At 49.6% G+C, this 18,702-nt stretch overlaps 1 protein-coding gene across 1 annotated transcript in view; it reads right to left on the bottom strand.

Annotated features, from left to right (window-relative positions):
- Positions 1-18,702, bottom strand: part of Mcph1 (Microcephalin) — a 65,791-nt gene that overhangs the window by 28,488 nt on the left and 18,601 nt on the right. The window contains exons 6-7 of the mRNA XM_077691418.1: positions 18,302-18,681; positions 319-492 (exon numbers count right to left, since the gene is read on the bottom strand). Of these exons, the coding sequence (XP_077547544.1) occupies positions 319-492; positions 18,302-18,681 (554 nt within the window). The remainder of the gene's footprint in view (positions 1-318; positions 493-18,301; positions 18,682-18,702) is intronic.

Below are 18,702 nucleotides of genomic sequence, written 5' to 3'. Positions count from 1 at the left end.
TTCTTTACACATTAGTGTGGTAACAAACTAATGTGTTCTTTTATTTAAGCATGATTTGCTAGCCACGAAGATGCTATTGTTTACTTTTTAAATCACGCTACCGTTTTTTACGAAACTGTGACCTGTGTTTGTCAACACGTGCTTGGAGGTTTTTGTCTGCGTTGGCAACCGCTGCGCATTTCCAGCTCTTGTTCCCTTAGACATCTGTCCACAAGGCTGTCCACGTATCGGAACGCAGCCATAATTACAGTGCTGGGAACGCTGGAGCAGAGATACGTGGCAGCCCGCTGGTGCCAAGAGCAAGGCTGCAGCACCCACCTGGGCGCCCATGAGCCGAAGGAGGTGGCGGATGTGGTGGGCTGGCGGTGCCGTCTGCAGCCCCACGTAGAACGGTCCCAGGCCCGACAAGAGCTCGGACGGGCCAGGCTTGGACCGGCCAAATGCAAAGGGTGCTTCGTCCAACCACCGGCCACACTCCAGAGACCGGTAGGCCTGCAAGTGGAGGCCCACCACGGGCCACCAGAGCACAAACGACAGTGTGCACCACACTCCAGGTATGCACCACTTGTGAGACAACGCCACAGGTGAGACGCGCACGTGTTGAAGTAATTTTCTCCGCCCCTAACAAGCTTTCAAAGCTGTGTCCAATAGTGAATGGCGGTGGCAGAGAAAAAGTGGGCTGCTCAAAGAAACACGGGGAACAATTTGTTCAGTGCGATGAAGGCGTTATTTATTCTCTCCCCTTGGATTGTGGAAAAACCTACCTATATAGGCCAGACAAGTAGATGCCTTGACGATAGGCTAAGAGGGAGCATAAAAACCTCGTAGGAAGGATGGTTGTTTCGGGCCACCTAGCCGCACACTGCAAAGATTCTGCCTGCATCCCGCTGTTCGGGGAGTGCTCAGTGATTGGTAGAGAAAAAAACAGGGATACGCGAGAGGTTATCAAGGCACTGGAGATTGATTGTCTTGATGAAAACTGCATCAGCATGCCATCTGCTGCGCTCTCAGAAAATGAAAAACAGTACCTGGAGCAACGAGCGGACAAGGCAGGGTGTGAGATAAGTGTTTACGTCATTTTTGTTGAACCTTGTTATTGGATGTGTCTTGGTTTGTATGTCCTTCATGGTGGAATAAAAAATCAGTTGTAGTTCAGCACTTGTCCTGTCTTCTCTTCCTTGTGTGTCGTTGTCTTTGTGGGCTGTTAAAGGAGCCATGAAGAGAAAATGCAAGTTGGTTTTATTCGAAAGATTTCGTGTTTTATAGTGCCCCCAGCGCTTGTCCGGATACAAACGGTGCTTTATTCACTGAGAAATTAAACAATTTAGGTTAAAATTTTGATTTTCCCGCTCAATCGCGCGTTTTCGTGGTCCCAAATGACATCACAGGAACCGACCGCTCTGCAGCCTAGAGTACCTTCATTCACGCATCCGCCGTACAGGGTAGAGACACATATACGCTGGCGCCGCCATTTTCGGTTGCTCGCTCGCCGCCGAAGCAAGTCATTGTGTCAAAACCGCGCTAAAATTATCGCCGCAACGCGGTTTACTGAAGAAGTTTGAATCATATTGTCTGTTTCGCGTTGCTAGGTCTCGTGGGAAACGAAAAGAATAACGCGTTGAGCCCGTTGGCCCAATTGCGGTGGCACGGGACCGTTCAAAGGTTGTCTCCACCCTGTACAGCGGTGTTGGTTTGTTCCCGCGTTTCTTTACATTCCGTAACCTAGATGGCGCCACCATACCGTGGCAAGCGTTTGGTTTGTTTTTGCCCGCATTTAAACCTGGCTTGTTTTTGTTCTGGGAGAAAATATTCGTTCCCTGAAACAGTGCTCGCTCGACAAATGGGGTCACGTAAGACACCGTTGCTTGCGTCAATCGGCCAGTGTCGTCTGAGACAACCCCAAGCCCCGTAGTGCTGTGCAGCGAAACCAAGCATGCTGTGCGCAGTACGAACAGCAGAACGCATCAGTACTTCTATGTTTACATGTGCTTTCGTAACTTCCACTGTTTGTCCCATCTTTCTTATTGCTTTGTAAAGAATGTGCCCTAAATTTAAGCGCAAATCGCTCGTTCGTCTAGTTTGTAAGCTCTACCTAATTTGCGTCTGCGTCTGCTTCTGCCAGCCTCCGCCAATCGCAGAGCTTAGCTCATGTGACATCATAGGTTCTGTTGCGGGAAATGAGCTGGTGGGTCACATGACCATTCCCGTTTTTCCTAATTATGTAGCTTATTTGAGCGAAGTTTACGTTAAAAGTGGTGTCAGTATGATTCTAACGAGACAATCTTTTGAATGAACCAAACTTGTGTTTTCTCTTCATGGCTCCTTTAAGCCCTTCATGATGCTCCACCAAGCCATCCTCTTGAAAAAACAGCAAAGTCTTGCCCTCACAAATTCAGTACGGAACATAAAGAAAAAAAATACAAATGCAATTCCAATGAACAGTTCCCGATGTATTGCTGGGATGTGCAGTCATCCCTCAGACTGTGCTATGTAGGTGAACCTATGTGCTGTGTAGCTTTGACAGAGGGCGCTGCAGGGCCCCCTTAATTTCGAACATTACTGAACGCTGCACAATGGGGGAAAAAAAGTCCCCCAGAAAAAACTAGGCAGCATCGATTTACCAGTGCAAGCTAGTCCGAGAACTGCCTTTAGACTGAAGGAGTTGGGGAAATAGAGTGCCGGATTGCACCCCAGCCACCTTGATAATCCAGGAGGCCTTACTGCCTGCCGCATAAAAATTAACCGTGACACATCACAGGCCAGGTCACAGGTCAGGTGAGTCAAACTAATGCATACTCGAGGGAAATCTGTCGCTGCCATCACTCTCATTGACGTTCCTTTCCTACTTGACTTGACTAGCCAAACAGCTTCTTTTTGCTCTTGGAGCCAAAATCAACAAAGAAGGGTAACATTTTTTTTTCTCAATCGTCTCGCATGAAGCCTGCAAACAATCCCCAGCAAATCTTTTGGCACTTCACTTTCTGAAAAATAAAGCAACTTCAAATAATCTTTTAACAATAATGCATTTTTTGCAGCCAGGGGAAACTTTCCGGCCTGTTGGTGAGCCATGCCAAGGACGATCGCTAAAGCGCGGCCTGCCTGGACACTGCCGCCAGATTCCTCCCTGGTATAATGCTCCACTAGTCTCTAGAAATTTGGCTGGTCTGCCATCTGGGCCAGTTCTGCACTATAACAGTGTGTTGCCGCAGCGATGAAAGCACGCAAAGAGCAGCACACCGGTCAACCATGGCGCCCTTCAAGTGTACCATGCAGTGCAATCAGCGCTTACCACCGAGGCATTCTTAATTAAGAATAGATTTTTACTGAAAAATTTATTTGCGTATTTTTTCTTGCCTGAAGTACTTTTTCAGCAATTTAAAGTGGAAAATTAGTGTCGACTGCTGGCACACTGTATTTAGTTTCAGTTTATTTTGCATAACAAACATTACACAAAATAATTAAGAAAAAAGCTGGGAACAGCTTGATGGACCCTGGTCGCGCGATTGTTGAAGGGCCTCTAATTCCATTGATCCTATCATTTGAGTTCTAACATGGTGCTAACACTCCTCATAACTACGTCTCAGTGCTGGTGTCATGTGTCAAGGGCACCCCCTGAGAAGGGTGCATCAAAACCCCCCGAAAAAGGGAAAACGCCCATTTGAATGGCACGCCAAGAACGCACCAATTAGATAACGCCGGCGCCTAAACCCCGAGGTATCACGGTCAAATGTGGCAGCGCGCTGATCAGCCAATTAAAGAACGGCGCCGCGCAGGAGCCCAGTGGCATGATGACCATATATGGGCAATAAAAGGCAAGCAGCCAATGACAGTGCGCCACGAGAGAGCCCAGAGGGGTTAAAAGAAACGGGGAGGCCAGAAACCAGGAGGAGCACGTGAGCTTCACGGAACGAGCCAGGGGGACGACTATGCCTGCCAAGCCTGGGCGGGCTTCGCATCGGCTGCGGCATCCTAGGCGTGGTGTGCGCGGTGAGGTAATCACGCCGTTCGCACCTCAAATGCCATGATTGGGAAAAAATGTCCTTGTGGAAAAGTAATTTTATATGCGCAAAGGATCACTTGCAAAAAAATTCATTATGGGCTACTTTTGGGCTATTTGAAATTTTCGCATTGGGCTACTGTTGGGCTACCGTGGAGGCAGATTTGGTGGTTTGTGGTTCCAACGATCTGGTAACCGTGCCGGTTGTAAAGCTAAACGATAAAACAGCATGGGTGGGGATCTAGAGGATGCATAGGAATTTTGTAGTTTTCGTTAGCGACATGGGAAATGGAAATTATGTTGGGAAGCTCCTTGGTCCACCAGAAAACGGAGCATTGGGCAGTTGTGAAGAGCCAGCATGACCTTCGGGCATGGGTCGACGCTCGAAACAAGTTAGCATTTTGTTGCCCGCAGTGCACCAAGAAAACATGCGCAAGGGCATGGCCCCGCATGCATAAATGCTGCAGACTACCGTGTTTCAGCACGAAACACACAGTAATAGTACAGTTAAGGCCCTCGCTTGGTTGGCAGCGACCGTGATGTTCAAACTGAAGCATGGTTTCAGGCTACATCATAATAGATTGGCAAAAAATTGCAAAGTTTACGGTGATGATTCCTCGGTCATTTTGGTTGACCGTTGCTCAAAATTTCCTTCATGCGACATTTTAGGACATAAAACAGTATTGGATCCAGGCAGAATCACATCAGCGCGCACCCGTATGTAAAGGCGGAGAGGGAAGGGGGGAGTGCAGAAGTGTGCTGGTGTTCTTGAGAAGGCCTGTGGTCTGTAGCCTGTTTTTTTTTTTTTAATTTCTACATTCGTTCATCATGCCAAATCAATTGAGCACTGAAAGAACGATACTCTTGAGTCCACAAAACTTAAAAGGTCAGCATGCTCCTCCCAGGACCCAATTTTACTATAGCAGGGTGGCGAGTTGGTGTACTTGCATCTTGGGGAACAGCGCGAACTAACAGGGACACAATAAGAAAGAAGTGGACAGGACTAGCGGTATGCAAATCTGACGGTATGCAAATCTGACAAGCACTTCTTGAGATATCACTGGGATAAGCAGTCACAAGAGGGAAAAAGTTAATTTTGAGAAAACGGCCTTCAAAGTTTGTGTACTCATTTTCCCTTCTAACAGGACCCCGCAGCATAGCTAGAGGGGTCTTGGCGCACTGTCTTCCTCCTCTGTTGCTTTTCCATCTTCTCCTGCTTTCGTTTGCTGGCCTTGTTCATGCGCAGGGCGTCTTTTTCAGCAGCTCGCTGGAGGGCTAGATGGCCTGGTGTGACGAGCCCCACAGACGCGGATATTTGTCGGGTAGCCCTGTAGCAGCCCGCATTGTACCTCAGCATAGCTTCATGCAGTGCTGTCTCGACAGCAATCAATGAAACATGCTGCTGCATGGGCATCAGGGACCACAGGACTATTTGCATTTGCGCTAAGCGAAACTTCCCACCTTCACCTGTAACGATGGCAGGACAGGGTAGGGCTCCGTGGCTTGGAACTTCCTCTGAGTCGCCAGCATAGCACCAAGTTCGTTTTGATCAGCAGCACGTTGTCTGTTCGCTGCCTCGACCTCCTTGCGTGTCAGGAGAAATGTGTCTCCAAGTGGACTGTACGCGACACGTTCGCGCTTGTCGAGGTTGATGCGAGACCGGAGACGGAGGCCGCGGTCGCAGAGGTCGATGCGCTCTAGACGCCGGACACACTCGCAGCATCAAAGTCTTGCACAGACAGGGCAGGAGATCGTCGTTGGAAGCGCGGACACTATCGCTATCAGTGCCCTGCGCCACCTTCTTGGCAATGCGAACGAGCTTCATGGAACGCTTCTGCACACCGAACGCATGTAGCGTACTGAACTTCACTCCGCGCATCGTGTCCGACCACGTACACGATCTGGCAGGCTACTCCGAACTATTGAAGTACGTCAGCGATCGTAAGCACGGCAAAAAACTAAGTAGAATGAGCGGACAAGTGAACGTAAAGGTGGTAAACAGTGAGGCAGAACAACAAAGGATCAGCGAAAAGCAGACGATGGCGCAGGGCGGCAGGGTATAGGGAGGGTTTGCCGGGCGAGGGAAGCACTGCCCTCTCCCCTCCGGGGGAGTACGTTGCAGCGGCCGCCGCTTTGGCACGTGCTTTTTCCGCTGCGCGTGTGCTGCATTTTTCGCGCTAGGAAGAGGGCTGGGCAAAATTTTTTAAGTGCGATGCACTTTATAAGCGACCCTGAATCCGCCGTCCGCATTGCTCCTCCTTCTCTCCCCTAGCAACGGCGCGAGGAGCAGAGAGGAGCGTCTGTAGCAACGGCGCAGCGACGTCACACCCCACGTGACCCGCGCGCGCTCCGCCTCCCGCGCCGTGGCTGCGCGCGCCCGCGCCGGCTCCCGCACCGCTCCTCGCGCCGTGACGTCACACTCCCACGTGACCGCGCGCTGGCGCCTTTGCGTCTGCTCCCCCTCTCCTCGCGCCGTGACGTCACATGCTCTGCAGCTGGCGCGCCTCTCCCCCCGTTAGGTTTGCACTCACCCTCGGCGCGCGCCTCTCCCCTCGCCTGACAGCTCCCCCTCGCCGGTACTGCGCCTCTCAAGGCGATGGCAGAATTACTACGCCGTGTACTCTCGGCGCAAGAAATGCATTCGCACTTCCTCACGATTCCCTTCGGGGAGGTGGGGGCATTTTTTTCTGACTTATGAAACCATACGCGTCAGCACGTGTCCAGCAAGTTCGGTTTAAACGTAGAGTAGTTACTGAGTTCATTTTTGTCGACATTTGTCTTGTCTGCTACAGACGCGCCGCCTGCTTCCCGCCGCTCGACCGGCAGACTGCCCTGACAATTTTAAGGGGGGAAACGCATTGTTCGGCGGTCGTCAGTTGCTCTTTTCTTCTGCAAGGCGACAGCTGTTCAGCTGGTCACAGCGTACTTTTCTCTTGTTTGTTACTCATTTCGTGTGCTCGCGCTTCGGACATCCGGACTTTCTGGACTGCAGAAACACTGAGGCTTGCAAGAAATGTAAGATAAACGTGATTGATTATGGTTAATAGGTTATTTCTTACTCTTGAAACAATCAGCTGCATCTTATAAAGACGCATTAGAAAGGCACACGCTAATTAAGGGGTGCGCTGACAGCGCCGCATTTCCATTTTACTTGTCCTTGAAGAAATTTTTGTTCGCAATGTTTGTTACCCGCTTGAAGTACAAGTATGGGTTAGCGTGACAGTTCACGGAAACAACAGAACAGCTAGTGGCGTATAACTTTTAATTACTATTACTACGCAGAATTTGGTGTATAACTCTTTTAATTACCAGTATTTGTAAATGTGGGAAAAAAACGAACAACGCAGCAATCCCGTCCAGAACACAAGTCACAATGACAAGACGGACCAGAGCTACTACAGCCAGGTAAATCGCTAGAAACTTTTTTTTTTTAACCCATGCAAAATGTCAACCTATTGTGTTATATATGGACGATATCGAACGGCACCAGCTAAACAACTCCGAAGTTCATTTATTATAGCGGAAAACAATCATTGGCAGCATGCATTAAAAAAAGTGCAGAGGGGAGGACTCGTTAGAACACTAGTTCGCATTTTCAAAGCCGGGTAATGTAAACTGAAAGCACACAGATACAAACAAAAATGTGTCAACTTATTTCACCTTTCGAACTGCAGTGATCCATGCTTACCGTCTATCCTTTTGGTGCGCTTTCGCGGGGAATACGCAGAATTTAACGAATGGATCCTCTTCTTTACTGTCGTGGCAGCTGACCATGCAACAATATCGGGGGTTTGCTTCGCTTTCAGTTTCATCTTTTCGTTTCGGGCTAGTAAGGAGTGTTCCCGCCGCTCTTTGTACGTGCTGGCTTAAGTGGCTCGCGCAGCCGGCGGTCGCGCTGGATGCCTCAGGCGGTGCGGGAGACAGCGCGAGCTGCGCGTGCACTTGCCAGACGCGGAGGAGCGGGCCGGGGGGCGTCTGCGCGCTGAAAAGCCGTTCACCAGACGCAGTCGTTTCGCGATGACTGAGGTGGTTAGACCAGCCAAGAGTCGCCCACAAGAGCACTCTTTATCCCGTGAAACCGCCGGGGTGCTCGGCCGTTCGACTGGCACGTAGCAGACGACGTGTCTCTAGCAGACAACAAGACAAGCACCGGCAAAAATGGACCCAGTAGCTACTCTACGTGTAAACCGAACTTGCTGGACACGTGCTAATGTGTATGCTTTCATAAGTCGAAAGAAAATTTTACCCAGCCCTCTTCCTAGCGCGAGAAATGCAGCACGCGCGCAGCGAAAAAAGCACGTGCCGAAGCGGCGGCCGCCCCGGCGTACTCCCCCGGAGGGGAGAGTGCAGCGCCACCCGGCGATCGTTCCGGAACCTATCTGGTGGATGCGAGCGGCATAGGCCGCCGGCTGGGGCCGCGTCATCACGCGCAGCAGCCAATAGCATTCGCGCGTCGGCTCACTTGCCTCAAAGATCCACGTCGAGGCTCCTCGCTCTTGTTGCTCGCCTACCTATCTCTCTATCACCCCCTTTCTCCTCTAATCTTTATAGCCCCCTCCTCCCCCTCCCTACCGCACTGGCTTGTATGCAGGTGAGCCCCCAGTTGGGCTCAATAATATCCCCAGTGCACTTCCTTTTCCTTTTCACCCGAACCACCTAAGAAGAAGCTCGCTTGCCCGAGCAGCGGGCGCACGGTCCAATTGTAGCTTCACACACGGGACGCGGGAAACTCGAAAGCGCTGCAAGTCCCCCAATCACAAGCGTATCACGCCTCGACCGCCAGCAGTAATGGCGGGGAAAAAAAACGCAAGAATCCACAAACAAAACAAGATAAAAATGGCGGCTGCGTTCGCGCCATGTTCGCGCGAAATTTGCGTCCGTTTCGCGTTGTCTCACTCCTCGGGAGATGCCACGGCTGGTTATATATTCGTTTTTTGACATTTTTACGATGAATTAGGAGCTGATAATTTCAGAGAAGATAGTTTATGACATATACAACCCAAATACATGGCTTTCCAAAAATCACTTATTTCGCGATTTTTTAGTTTTCAAAGGCCGCGGGATCAGATGGCGAAAAGTGACCAAAAAATCGTTTTTTCGGAAGTCACATTTTCGGATTGCGTTTTATATTCTATGCGTCTGCAAAGTTTCCCCGTCGAAAACGATCGCGAAGTGCCAAAGAAAAATATTTACGTCAGCTGAGGTGACAAATTATTTCCGCAAAATGATGAAAAAACGGCAATTTTCGCAGCGCTGTATCTCCGGAACGACGGCACCGGGCGCCGCCATCTTGGTCGCGTTAGATTGGCAGAGTCTTCAACTTCCGATTTCCTGTCGCTGCTTTCATTGTCGCTCATTCACAAACGCACAAACGGCGGAAAATGAGAGACGGTGAAACGAAGCAACCGATAGAATCTAACACGCGATTGGCTCTCCGGCCGCGTTAGCTAAGACGGCTCTCCGGATTGGGTGCCGCCATGGCCACAACAAGATGGCCGCCGGGCGTTTCGGCTGACGCGCAGTTCGCACGCACTCCGTGTCGCTCGGTTTCGCGGTCGGCTCGGTTCCCGTTCAGTGGTTTCATGCTTTGCGATTCCGTACAGTGACGGTATCGTTATCGCGGCGATAATGCTTGAGATCGTGCGCCAGATAGGGAAGTGCGCGGCTCGAAAGACGCATCGAAAACGTGCCCGCGACATCGCCGTGGTGCGTCCTTGAGTGGGAAACTCGGTGCGTCCGTGTACAATTGGTGTTCGTGAAGTGAACTTTTGGACGCATTGCCGTGTTATAAAACGCTTAGTTATTGCTGTGTTTTACAGCGAGCTCGCGAGCTTCAGGAATGGAATCACCGGCTCGCCAGAAGTTGCGGCGCGCGCTGCATTGGCGCGACGTGTTCGGGCAGCGGCCGATAGCGGGATCGGTTGCTATTGCGCGCGAGTACTAATAATTGATGTACGCAAAGTGTAATTTAATGGCAAAAGTAAAGTTGCTAAACATAGTAAGGTTGCCTAAATTACGATCGTGGTGAACGTGCGCGTCGGGGATTGTAGGGAAGGGGGGGGGGGGGGGGGGGGGGGTGCAATGAACCACGTAACCCGGCTTATTTGAGAAACTTTTTCCGTGGATCTAAACTAGTTCGTACAACCAAGTCTGGGATTACACAATTATATTTTCAGTATTAAATTAATTAGAGAAGATGCCTTAATGTTACAGCGTTTAAAAAAAATTTAGTGTCACTATTTTTTTTCTATTTTTGCAATGTTTGCAATTATAATGTCCATTTTGCAATGCTTTTTTCGCCTGAAGAAGAGCATGGCATTCTTATAATATTAATGTTGTAATTATGTAAAACAAATGTATATTCTTCCTTCAAATAGCTCATCTTATGCGTGTGATGCCCTGATATAATTTTTGACACTGAACAGCCTCATGTACTAAGCTGTAGCTTCATCAAGGTTATGACACCCAGAAATAAGCTGAAAGTCTGCTGGCACATTAATAAAAAAAAACCATGCCTTACTCTTCATTTTGGAGACAGCTATGCATTAGGCATACATGAAGTAAAATATAGGTACCCTAGTAGCCCATAGTAAACTTTTTGGTACACTCTGCGTAAAACTGGTGCTTCTGCCATCTAAAGGCCTACACATAGAAACCTCCAATGAGCCAGGAAGGCATCCCAGATGCACCAAATCAAAGGGCAAAGGTATGCGAGGTTGTCCCCAAGCAACGACAGCAAGGACTATGCTGCTGGTGCAGTTTGAAAATTGTGACATCATCGTAAACTTTAAGAGCCGTTTTCTCAAAAGTGCATTTTACGAGTTCTTCGTTGCTCGTGGAAAGGATAGCGTGGCAACCACTGGGCAGATTTTGACCCTGTCTGTTTTATTTCGATCCTTGAAGAGTTCTGCAGGGCGAGACAGTCTTGGATTTTCATTTTAGGGCCTCGTTATTTTTTAATGTGGAATTTATGGCTAGGTCAATTATGTCCTATAGGTTACAAGTGAAATTATTCTTTTCTGTAAAAAAAATGAAGGGTGTAAAAAAAATTTGAAGACTGTCTTGCCCTGTAGTGTTCTTTTGACTATAATTGAGAAGTATTCAGAACTTCCTAGCATGTGTCAATACCTTGCTAGGCTTTCCACGAGCGGGCAACATGTAAACCTCTGTAACACAAGAACTACTGAAGGTATCATCATGAAATTTTAAATTTCACCATTTGGAGTGCTTTCCAATGTGCTTGCCGAATTTCATCACTCTACGCCAAAAAACAAAAAAGTTCACTCCGATCCCCACGTCCCCCCTTAAATAACCCAATGATTTTGGCAGTCTGCATTTTGCGTGGGAAAACACCAGCCGATATGGAAATAATATGAGATAGGCAGTGTGCAACTACATCGACAACAAATTTTCGGGTCTAACATGCATTCCCACATTATCAGTTGCATTGCTATTAGTATTTAAATTCATGAACGCTGCTATGACCTCGTGTATGGTTTGCGGGGATCCGCTTGATCCCCTTTCCTCCTCCCCCGAGCGCGATGTTCGAACGAGCGCGCTTTCCCGCGCACGTGACGTCGCCTCGCGGGCCGACGCGCCGGCGGGCACCGACTGTCCCGCCGCCGCTGTCGCTCCTCCTTGCGCGGGAACCTGCCTACTCTCCTCCGCGCCTTATAACCGCGACGCGCACGTTTCGCGGGTCTCTCTTGCTCTCGGGGATCGCTCTCTTGGCTCGAAAAGGAGATGGGGGCCAGAGGATAGGGAACGCGAGGGATCGCGGCTCGTATCGCACCCTCGCAGCCACCCGTCCGGAGCGGGGCCCCTGACCCCAATCGGACGCGCGAGGTAGGCTAGTCCCGCCTCGCCGGCAACCCCGTGTCGCCTCAGCCGTCGCGGCCCGCTCGAGCCCGACCTTGAGGCGCGCGTCGGTACAGTGTAGTTCTTAAAGGGGCACTGACACAAAAATTTTGCATCTTGTTTTTTTTGTTGCGATAAGTAGCTAGTGACCTACTTATACGCCTCGAGCTCGGCCTGTAGGGGCGCCACTGAAATCCCCCTAGCGGCCCGTTTCGAAAGCAGGCGCGGGAGTCCGCGTCCCGCTCCCCAGTGCCGCCGCTGCTTTTGCGGCACTTCACGACTGAGATTTACCGTTTGTGGGCGTTTTAAATCCATGTTTGTGTGGAGCAGTCACTCTGTTCGCAAATGGGGTGTGTTTACGAGAGTGTAAATGTTTCCGACGCGATCGTAGTGTGGTATTTTCGGTCTGTATACGCCTCGAGCGCGGCCTGTAGGGGCGCCACTGAAATCCCCCTAGCGGCCCGTTTCGAAAGCAGGCACGGGAGTCCCCGGCCCGCTCCCCCCTGTCGCCGTTGCTTTTGGGGCTCGTTCAAGACAGCGATTTATCGTTTGTCCGCGTTCGAAATACCGAATAACGTGGGGCAGGCACTCTGTTTGTAAGCGTGGCATGTTCACGAGAGTATAAACGTTTATGACGCGATCTTAGTGAGATCTATATGAGCGCCGGGCGTGTGTCACAGTCCGGCGTCCCGAAGCCAGCATTTGCATGCAGCTGATTGCAATTCCGCTGCCCTGAAATTTAGTGACAGTGTCTCCGTAAGCAGTGTTTCCTCCGATGGTCATGTTGCGGCCATACACACTATGATGTAAATCGACTTTGTGCACTTACAAAATCTAGCGGAGCACTCATACCTGACAGCACGCAAGTTACGCCTGCCAATATCACATATCAGATATTGATCAGTACCATGAACAAGCCAATGCGGCATAAATTTCACAAACATTGTACCAAGGAAGTACGACGGATAATGCAAAATTACACTCCGGAGTCAGCACACGACGACAAATTTAATGCTGGGTCCTCTTGTCCCGAGGTGAGCGCTCCCAAAGATTCATCTGTTACATTTATCCTCCACGAGAAGCGCGAAGATGGGCTTAAGAGTAATCCGCGTCCATGACCAAACTCTTATTCGAAACATCGTCGTAAGAGTCATGACACAGGGAGACTGCAGAATCTAGCATAAACCGAAATCAGAGGCCCTTATCAGATACGACACTCTTCGAACGAGCCCGTGTATACGAGATTTTGGCGCACGTTAAGGCTCTCCAGGTGGTCAAAATTAATCCGGAGCCCTCCACTACGGCGTGCCTCATCGTCTCCGTTGCGTCGGCGCGTTAAACCCTGCAATCAATCAATCAACTCTTCCAACGACACCTCGTATCGCTTGTGAACTGCCTATCCTGTATTCTTCAAAAAATGAGTCCGCCGAGTGACCAGCCGTTTTTCAAGGCTAAAAACAAACGAAAAGTGAACACGCATCTTGTGTGTGCGATTACTAAAACGTTCATTCGTTGATTCCACTCCGCATTTGTAAACAACGATAGTTAAGCGTCCTCCTCCTCACCCCCCCCCCCCTTCCATGTCTAGCGAAATATCAGTGCATTTCGCATCTAGTTGGTCTGGTGAATACTACCTTGCTCGAACAAACGTCTTTAGCATTTCAGAAGCTGCACTCGTTTTTTTTTTTCATTCCCGTACGACTATTCTATTTATTCCTTACTTGCAGACCATTCATTTTCCCGTGGTTTCATTAACATATACCTTGGTTCTTACTATAAGGCATGAGTGGGCACAATCTGACAATGCACAGCCTTTGAGTCTACTTAACATTTTCGCGTGGCTTATATTCCCATAAAAGGCACAAGTTTTTGTCAGCTATTGGGTTATCACGTCCCCGAAACATATTTTTCTACGACGTACATATTCGAAGCAAAGCCGCATTTGTTGTCTGCGCTGCAAAATGAACCAACCACTTACAGTGCCAATATCAGGTCTAAGCGAGGCGACAATAAATAGAATTCACTTGTGCTGACGTGTTCGAAGGTGACAGCGGTGATATGCTGCTGCCATCGCCGACGCCCGCAAGAGCGGCCAAGAAGCGCGCAGAACCGCCTCCCCGGGTAGCTCTTGTTGGCGTTACAGCGCTCTACCAAGACGCAGCTGTTTTTTTTAGGTGCCCTAAACGTGCAGTTAGCTTACAGACGTCACCATAACAAGTTGTTTAGAGCGCGGAAAGGCAAAGAGAAGCGAAAGAGAACCAGAACACTGCATGACCACCTATCAGCCACGCAGCGCTAATCTCGCAAACGCCGCGGAGAAGCGGCGGCAGGCGGCGCAGCGATCGCGAATCTCGAGGCGTATAACCTGTAGAAACCTCATTTGCTTCAGCGTGCGACGGTTGTTTAATTAGAGGCATTTTCAATGCGGCCAGTCGCAGTTTCGGTTTCAGCGAGTGCCGCGAAACGATGGATTGTGTGGATTTTGTGTGAACAAAGCTGACCACGTGACCATCGGAGGGATATCACAGAGCAGAGCCGCCGTAGCACTGTCGAATCCGCATCGACGGCAGTTTCTGCGAATGCCCCCACGTACTGATCTCGTGAGGCGCTTAATTAAAAAGCGACCGTGGATGTGACGCAGGCGCTGCGAGTGCAAATGCTACCGCGGCTAAAGAACGACGCGCGACGCTCGAGAAGGTGGGTGGCAAGACGCGCGCTTGGGAGCAGCCGGCCGGTCTGCCTACAGGTCCGCCTACAGATGTGTTCGGCTTAGCACTGCGGCGGATATTCCAGTGCCGCTCTCGTAAGCGGTGCAGATGACAATTTTTAATGCAACCCGCCATCGCATCATTAACTCCTTTCTTATGTAAGCCACCATGGTCAGGACTTGGGGACAATTTCGTGCAGCGGTAACAAGCTATCACTCGAGCTACCTGCGCCGGCCTGGGCCACTTCGCGGCCGTGGCCGCCGCCTGCACAGCGACCGTGCGGCTAGCTCAGTCGGCTTTTCGTGCCTCCGGCGCGTTTTCGCATCCAATGGTAATAAACAGTAATAGAAACAGAGTGCCTGGAATCGCTGTAGAACTTTGGTCGCGGCCAGCTGCCCGATGAGCTGACGAAATCACGGCGCCTCCGCCGCCAACGATCGGGCCGTTCGTTCTCGAGAGCAGAAGCTCCGCCCTCCGGCCCTCCGATTGGAGCGGCGAGCCGGGAGAGCCGGCGAAAAACGCTGGCAGTGCGGAAGCGGCGAACACACACTCGTGACGTGTTTGGATGTTGTTTATTTACAAAATATTTGCGGGATGTCGATTGCGCGTGGTCCTCTGCTGGCTGCTCGGTTGCGTTTCGCACACTTTAAAATTTATTTTAAATATGTTCTAGGCTGTATTCGCCGCTGATATTTTGCAGGTGATGTATATGTGTTCCCACCAATCTATCTCCGAAGTTATCTCGCCTTCAAAATTTTGTGTCAGTGCCCCTTTAACCCGGTCTTGGCGTTATTATGCGCTGTACCACTCGGCCAATAAACCCCCTGGTTCGTCCTGGCCCCTTGGAGCCTGTCGTCGCCTGTGTCGGTGAGTCGAACCCGTCGCGGCGTCTCCCTTGTGGACGCCGCGTACCTCTCTGGGGCATTTTGGATGGGTCAGTTCCAGGCGTAGGGGGAACACCCTGAACCCCACTTAGGCCCACAAGGGACCATCGAGCCCAAATTGGCGCTCAACGTCTCTAACGAGGCTAGCCAAAGTGGTTTGCTATCCCGCAGCTAGACCCAGTATGCTCACAGGTTACGGGATCTAGCAAAATTGTTCTATCATTGTAAGACTTATACCCGTGCCACACGTACATGAAAAATGACAGAAGTGTTTAAGGCCTTAAGATACTGAACGACTACCGTATTTTCCGGTCTATAAGTCGCATCTTTGTATAAGTCGCACCCCCCTCAAAATGACAGTTTTTCCAAAAAAAAAAAAACGTATATAAGTCGCACCGTTGTATAAGACGCACCGGTATATAAGACGCACTGGTATATAAGACGCACTTGTTAATTAGGTAAACTCATAGTGAATCAGATCGTTAGAAAGTGCGGCGAAAGTACATGGTTGCGGCGGCCGCTGCCCATTAACGCATCCCCCTGTAAGCAGGGCTAGACGCGGGCAAATAACATCCAAAGTCTGGACATAACTAACTTCTCAAAAATGGTTTATGGATACACAGAGATGACATGTACGTACGGACGCCGTTTAGGCAAAACCATCGAAGTCTTTTTCCTCAGACTCGCTAACAAATAATTCAGTATCTTCAGTGGGAGTTCCACTGGTGCATCACTGTCGTCCTCCGACTTTCTGATGTCTTCTTCGCCAACATCGTTACCATTCGCGGACCGGATTACTCCAGCCTTTATCAACCCGGCTACAACTGTTTTTGTAGAAATGGAGTCCCAAGAGTCGGAGACCCATTTGGCCACCTCTCCAAACGTCGCACGTCTCTTGTGTGCTGTCGTAAATCAGCGCAATAAAGGTGTCGTGGCGGACGGAAATGACGCGACGGGAAGCGGCACGAAAATCAAAACTTATCTCCAAGCTGTCATTTTAAAAATTAGCAGCACGTTTACCTCCTTCAGAGTAACTGTCTGTAATAATTCATGAGCTGCATTTTGTTTTTGCAACCCAGTTTGGTGTTACTTTGAATTTATTCTGAACTGTACTTACTGAGCATGGCCTAAAGTGGCGCGTGGTTGTCGCAGGCCATTATCATTCTTTTTGACTAGAAAAAGCTGCAAATTCTTTGGTGCAATGTCCCGAAGCCACATATGGGCTATGAGAAATGCCGTACCGGTGGACTTGGGATTGATTTACACTATAGAGCTGTGTCTCAACGTGTGCTGGCCACGCACGGCCGCCGCCAACCAGATTTATTCCATACATAAGTCACACCGGTGGATAAGACGCACCAACGAAAATTTCAGAAAAAAAAAAAAAAACGCGACTTATACATCGGAAAATACGGTATTTGGGCGGGCCCCACTACACGCGAAAACACAAAGGCATTAAATGTGTTATGCATGATGGCGATAATGACCGAAAAAGAGAAATGCACTCATATATTAAAACTTGTAAATATAAAGAAAACTGTCTTACAAGGCTTAAAAATGTTTTTTTTTCTCTAAGAAAACATTATGAGAAATAGTGTCTACTAAAAAATAGTGTGAGCCGTTTCTAAAAGTGGCTACAGCTGCTGCCGTTGCCGGCCAGCAGTAGCCAAATCCGAAAAATTCAAAACGATGAGTAACACGATGTTTTGACTTTTGCCGCTGATTTGTGAACTTTGTCTCCTTCAGAACTTCGCCACCAAGAGTGCACAAAAACTTGCCTTATTTCGAAGTTCAGCTACGTTTCCGCGTCAACATTCTGGTGCTGAGAGTTTCGCTGGTTTCATTTGGTGCACATCGCGTTCAACAGTAGGCAGATTTAAGGCATTGTGGAGGCAAACGAGTTGTGCAGAACCCCTTAAACCAAAAATGACAGAGCGAATGGCATTAGATTTTTGCGTGTAGCAGTGAATTAATGGCATTAAACCCTTAATGTTATTTTTCGTGTACGTGTGGCACGGAGTGCTCGAGCGCATTCTGATTTGTTGAAGTTGAGAGAGAAGAAAGAAAAAAATCATTGAAATCGTCGGATAACTCTTTACCCTTTAAAACCTTGCCATTACGCGTGATTTCAGTAACTTGGTTAGAGCATTTTTTTTTCATATATCTTTTGCCAGATCCTTTGATGCATTTAAAATACTATGATAGTTTTTTTGCATTACGAAGTTCCTTGGTTAATTTTTGTAAGCCTTGAATTCTTTTAATACATCTATAGACTGTTTTAAGAAATTTTTTGTATAATTTGTCACGTTTACAGATGGTCTTCAAAAGTTCCGTGGACTCCCAGGGCTTGCGAGCTTTCCTAGGGCAGGTGGTTGTTCTGTATGATAATTTTATCATTAATACGATAATTTTATCATTCATTCGTTAGAGGTTTCATCAGGATCATGCTCACTTAGCACATCATCCCAACTAAAGCTTCGTGAAACGAAGATGGTATGGCATCACGATAAGTGCATGCTTGTCTTGAACATTTTGTTGCTTTCAGGGCAGATGAATAAAAAACTGGTACATCATTGCCAATAAAAAAATGTGGTCATTTGCACTCTGCGGTGAGCAGACGATCAAAGGCGTCAACAGCACTGTTCACAGTTTCGAAATTGCCAAACAAATTCATTCAGACCTGAAAAAAGATGCAAAGAGATAATGTTGCCAGGAAAAGATATTAAAAAAAACCATTTAGCTTTTAGAAAAATGCCTCAGTAGCAAAAAGTGCTAGTTTACTGAGAGGGCGCTGCAGTCGACTGATGTGCTATCTGCCCGAGGCTTTCATCAGGCCTCGGACGGCAGGGACTCACCCAGTGGACAGGCAGCAGCCAGCAGTGGCCCCTGGCCAAGGCCAGCAGCACGCTGAGAGTGCGGCGTGGCTTGCCCTGGCTGGCCCCGCAGACGACGTGCGTGGTGTGCCTGCCCACCTCGGCCTCCACGCTGAAGCCGCCCAGGGCCCGGACCACGGCCACGGCAGCCTCTCGGTCGGCCGACTCCAGGCCTGTGAGCACCACGCTGGGGCCGGCCAGCCACGAGGGCCGAAGGGGCGAGCAGGACGGCTGCCGGGGCGGGCACGTCGCAACGCAGCGGGCTGCCCCCGCCGCGTCCGGCTCAAAGTCGTCCAGGCTCCGCCGGTGCGAAGAGGCCCTGCTGGGGCGCTCGGCGGCGGACCCCGGGGGCTCCAGTGCTGCTGCAGCAGGACACAGAGCGA

This window comes from Haemaphysalis longicornis, unplaced genomic scaffold (genome assembly GCF_048455015.1).
Source record: "Haemaphysalis longicornis isolate Haplotype H1 unplaced genomic scaffold, Haemaphysalis longicornis Haplotype H1 scaffold_10, whole genome shotgun sequence".
Taxonomy (NCBI): domain Eukaryota; kingdom Metazoa; phylum Arthropoda; class Arachnida; order Ixodida; family Ixodidae; genus Haemaphysalis; species Haemaphysalis longicornis.
This window is presented reverse-complemented; position numbering and strand designations above follow the sequence as displayed.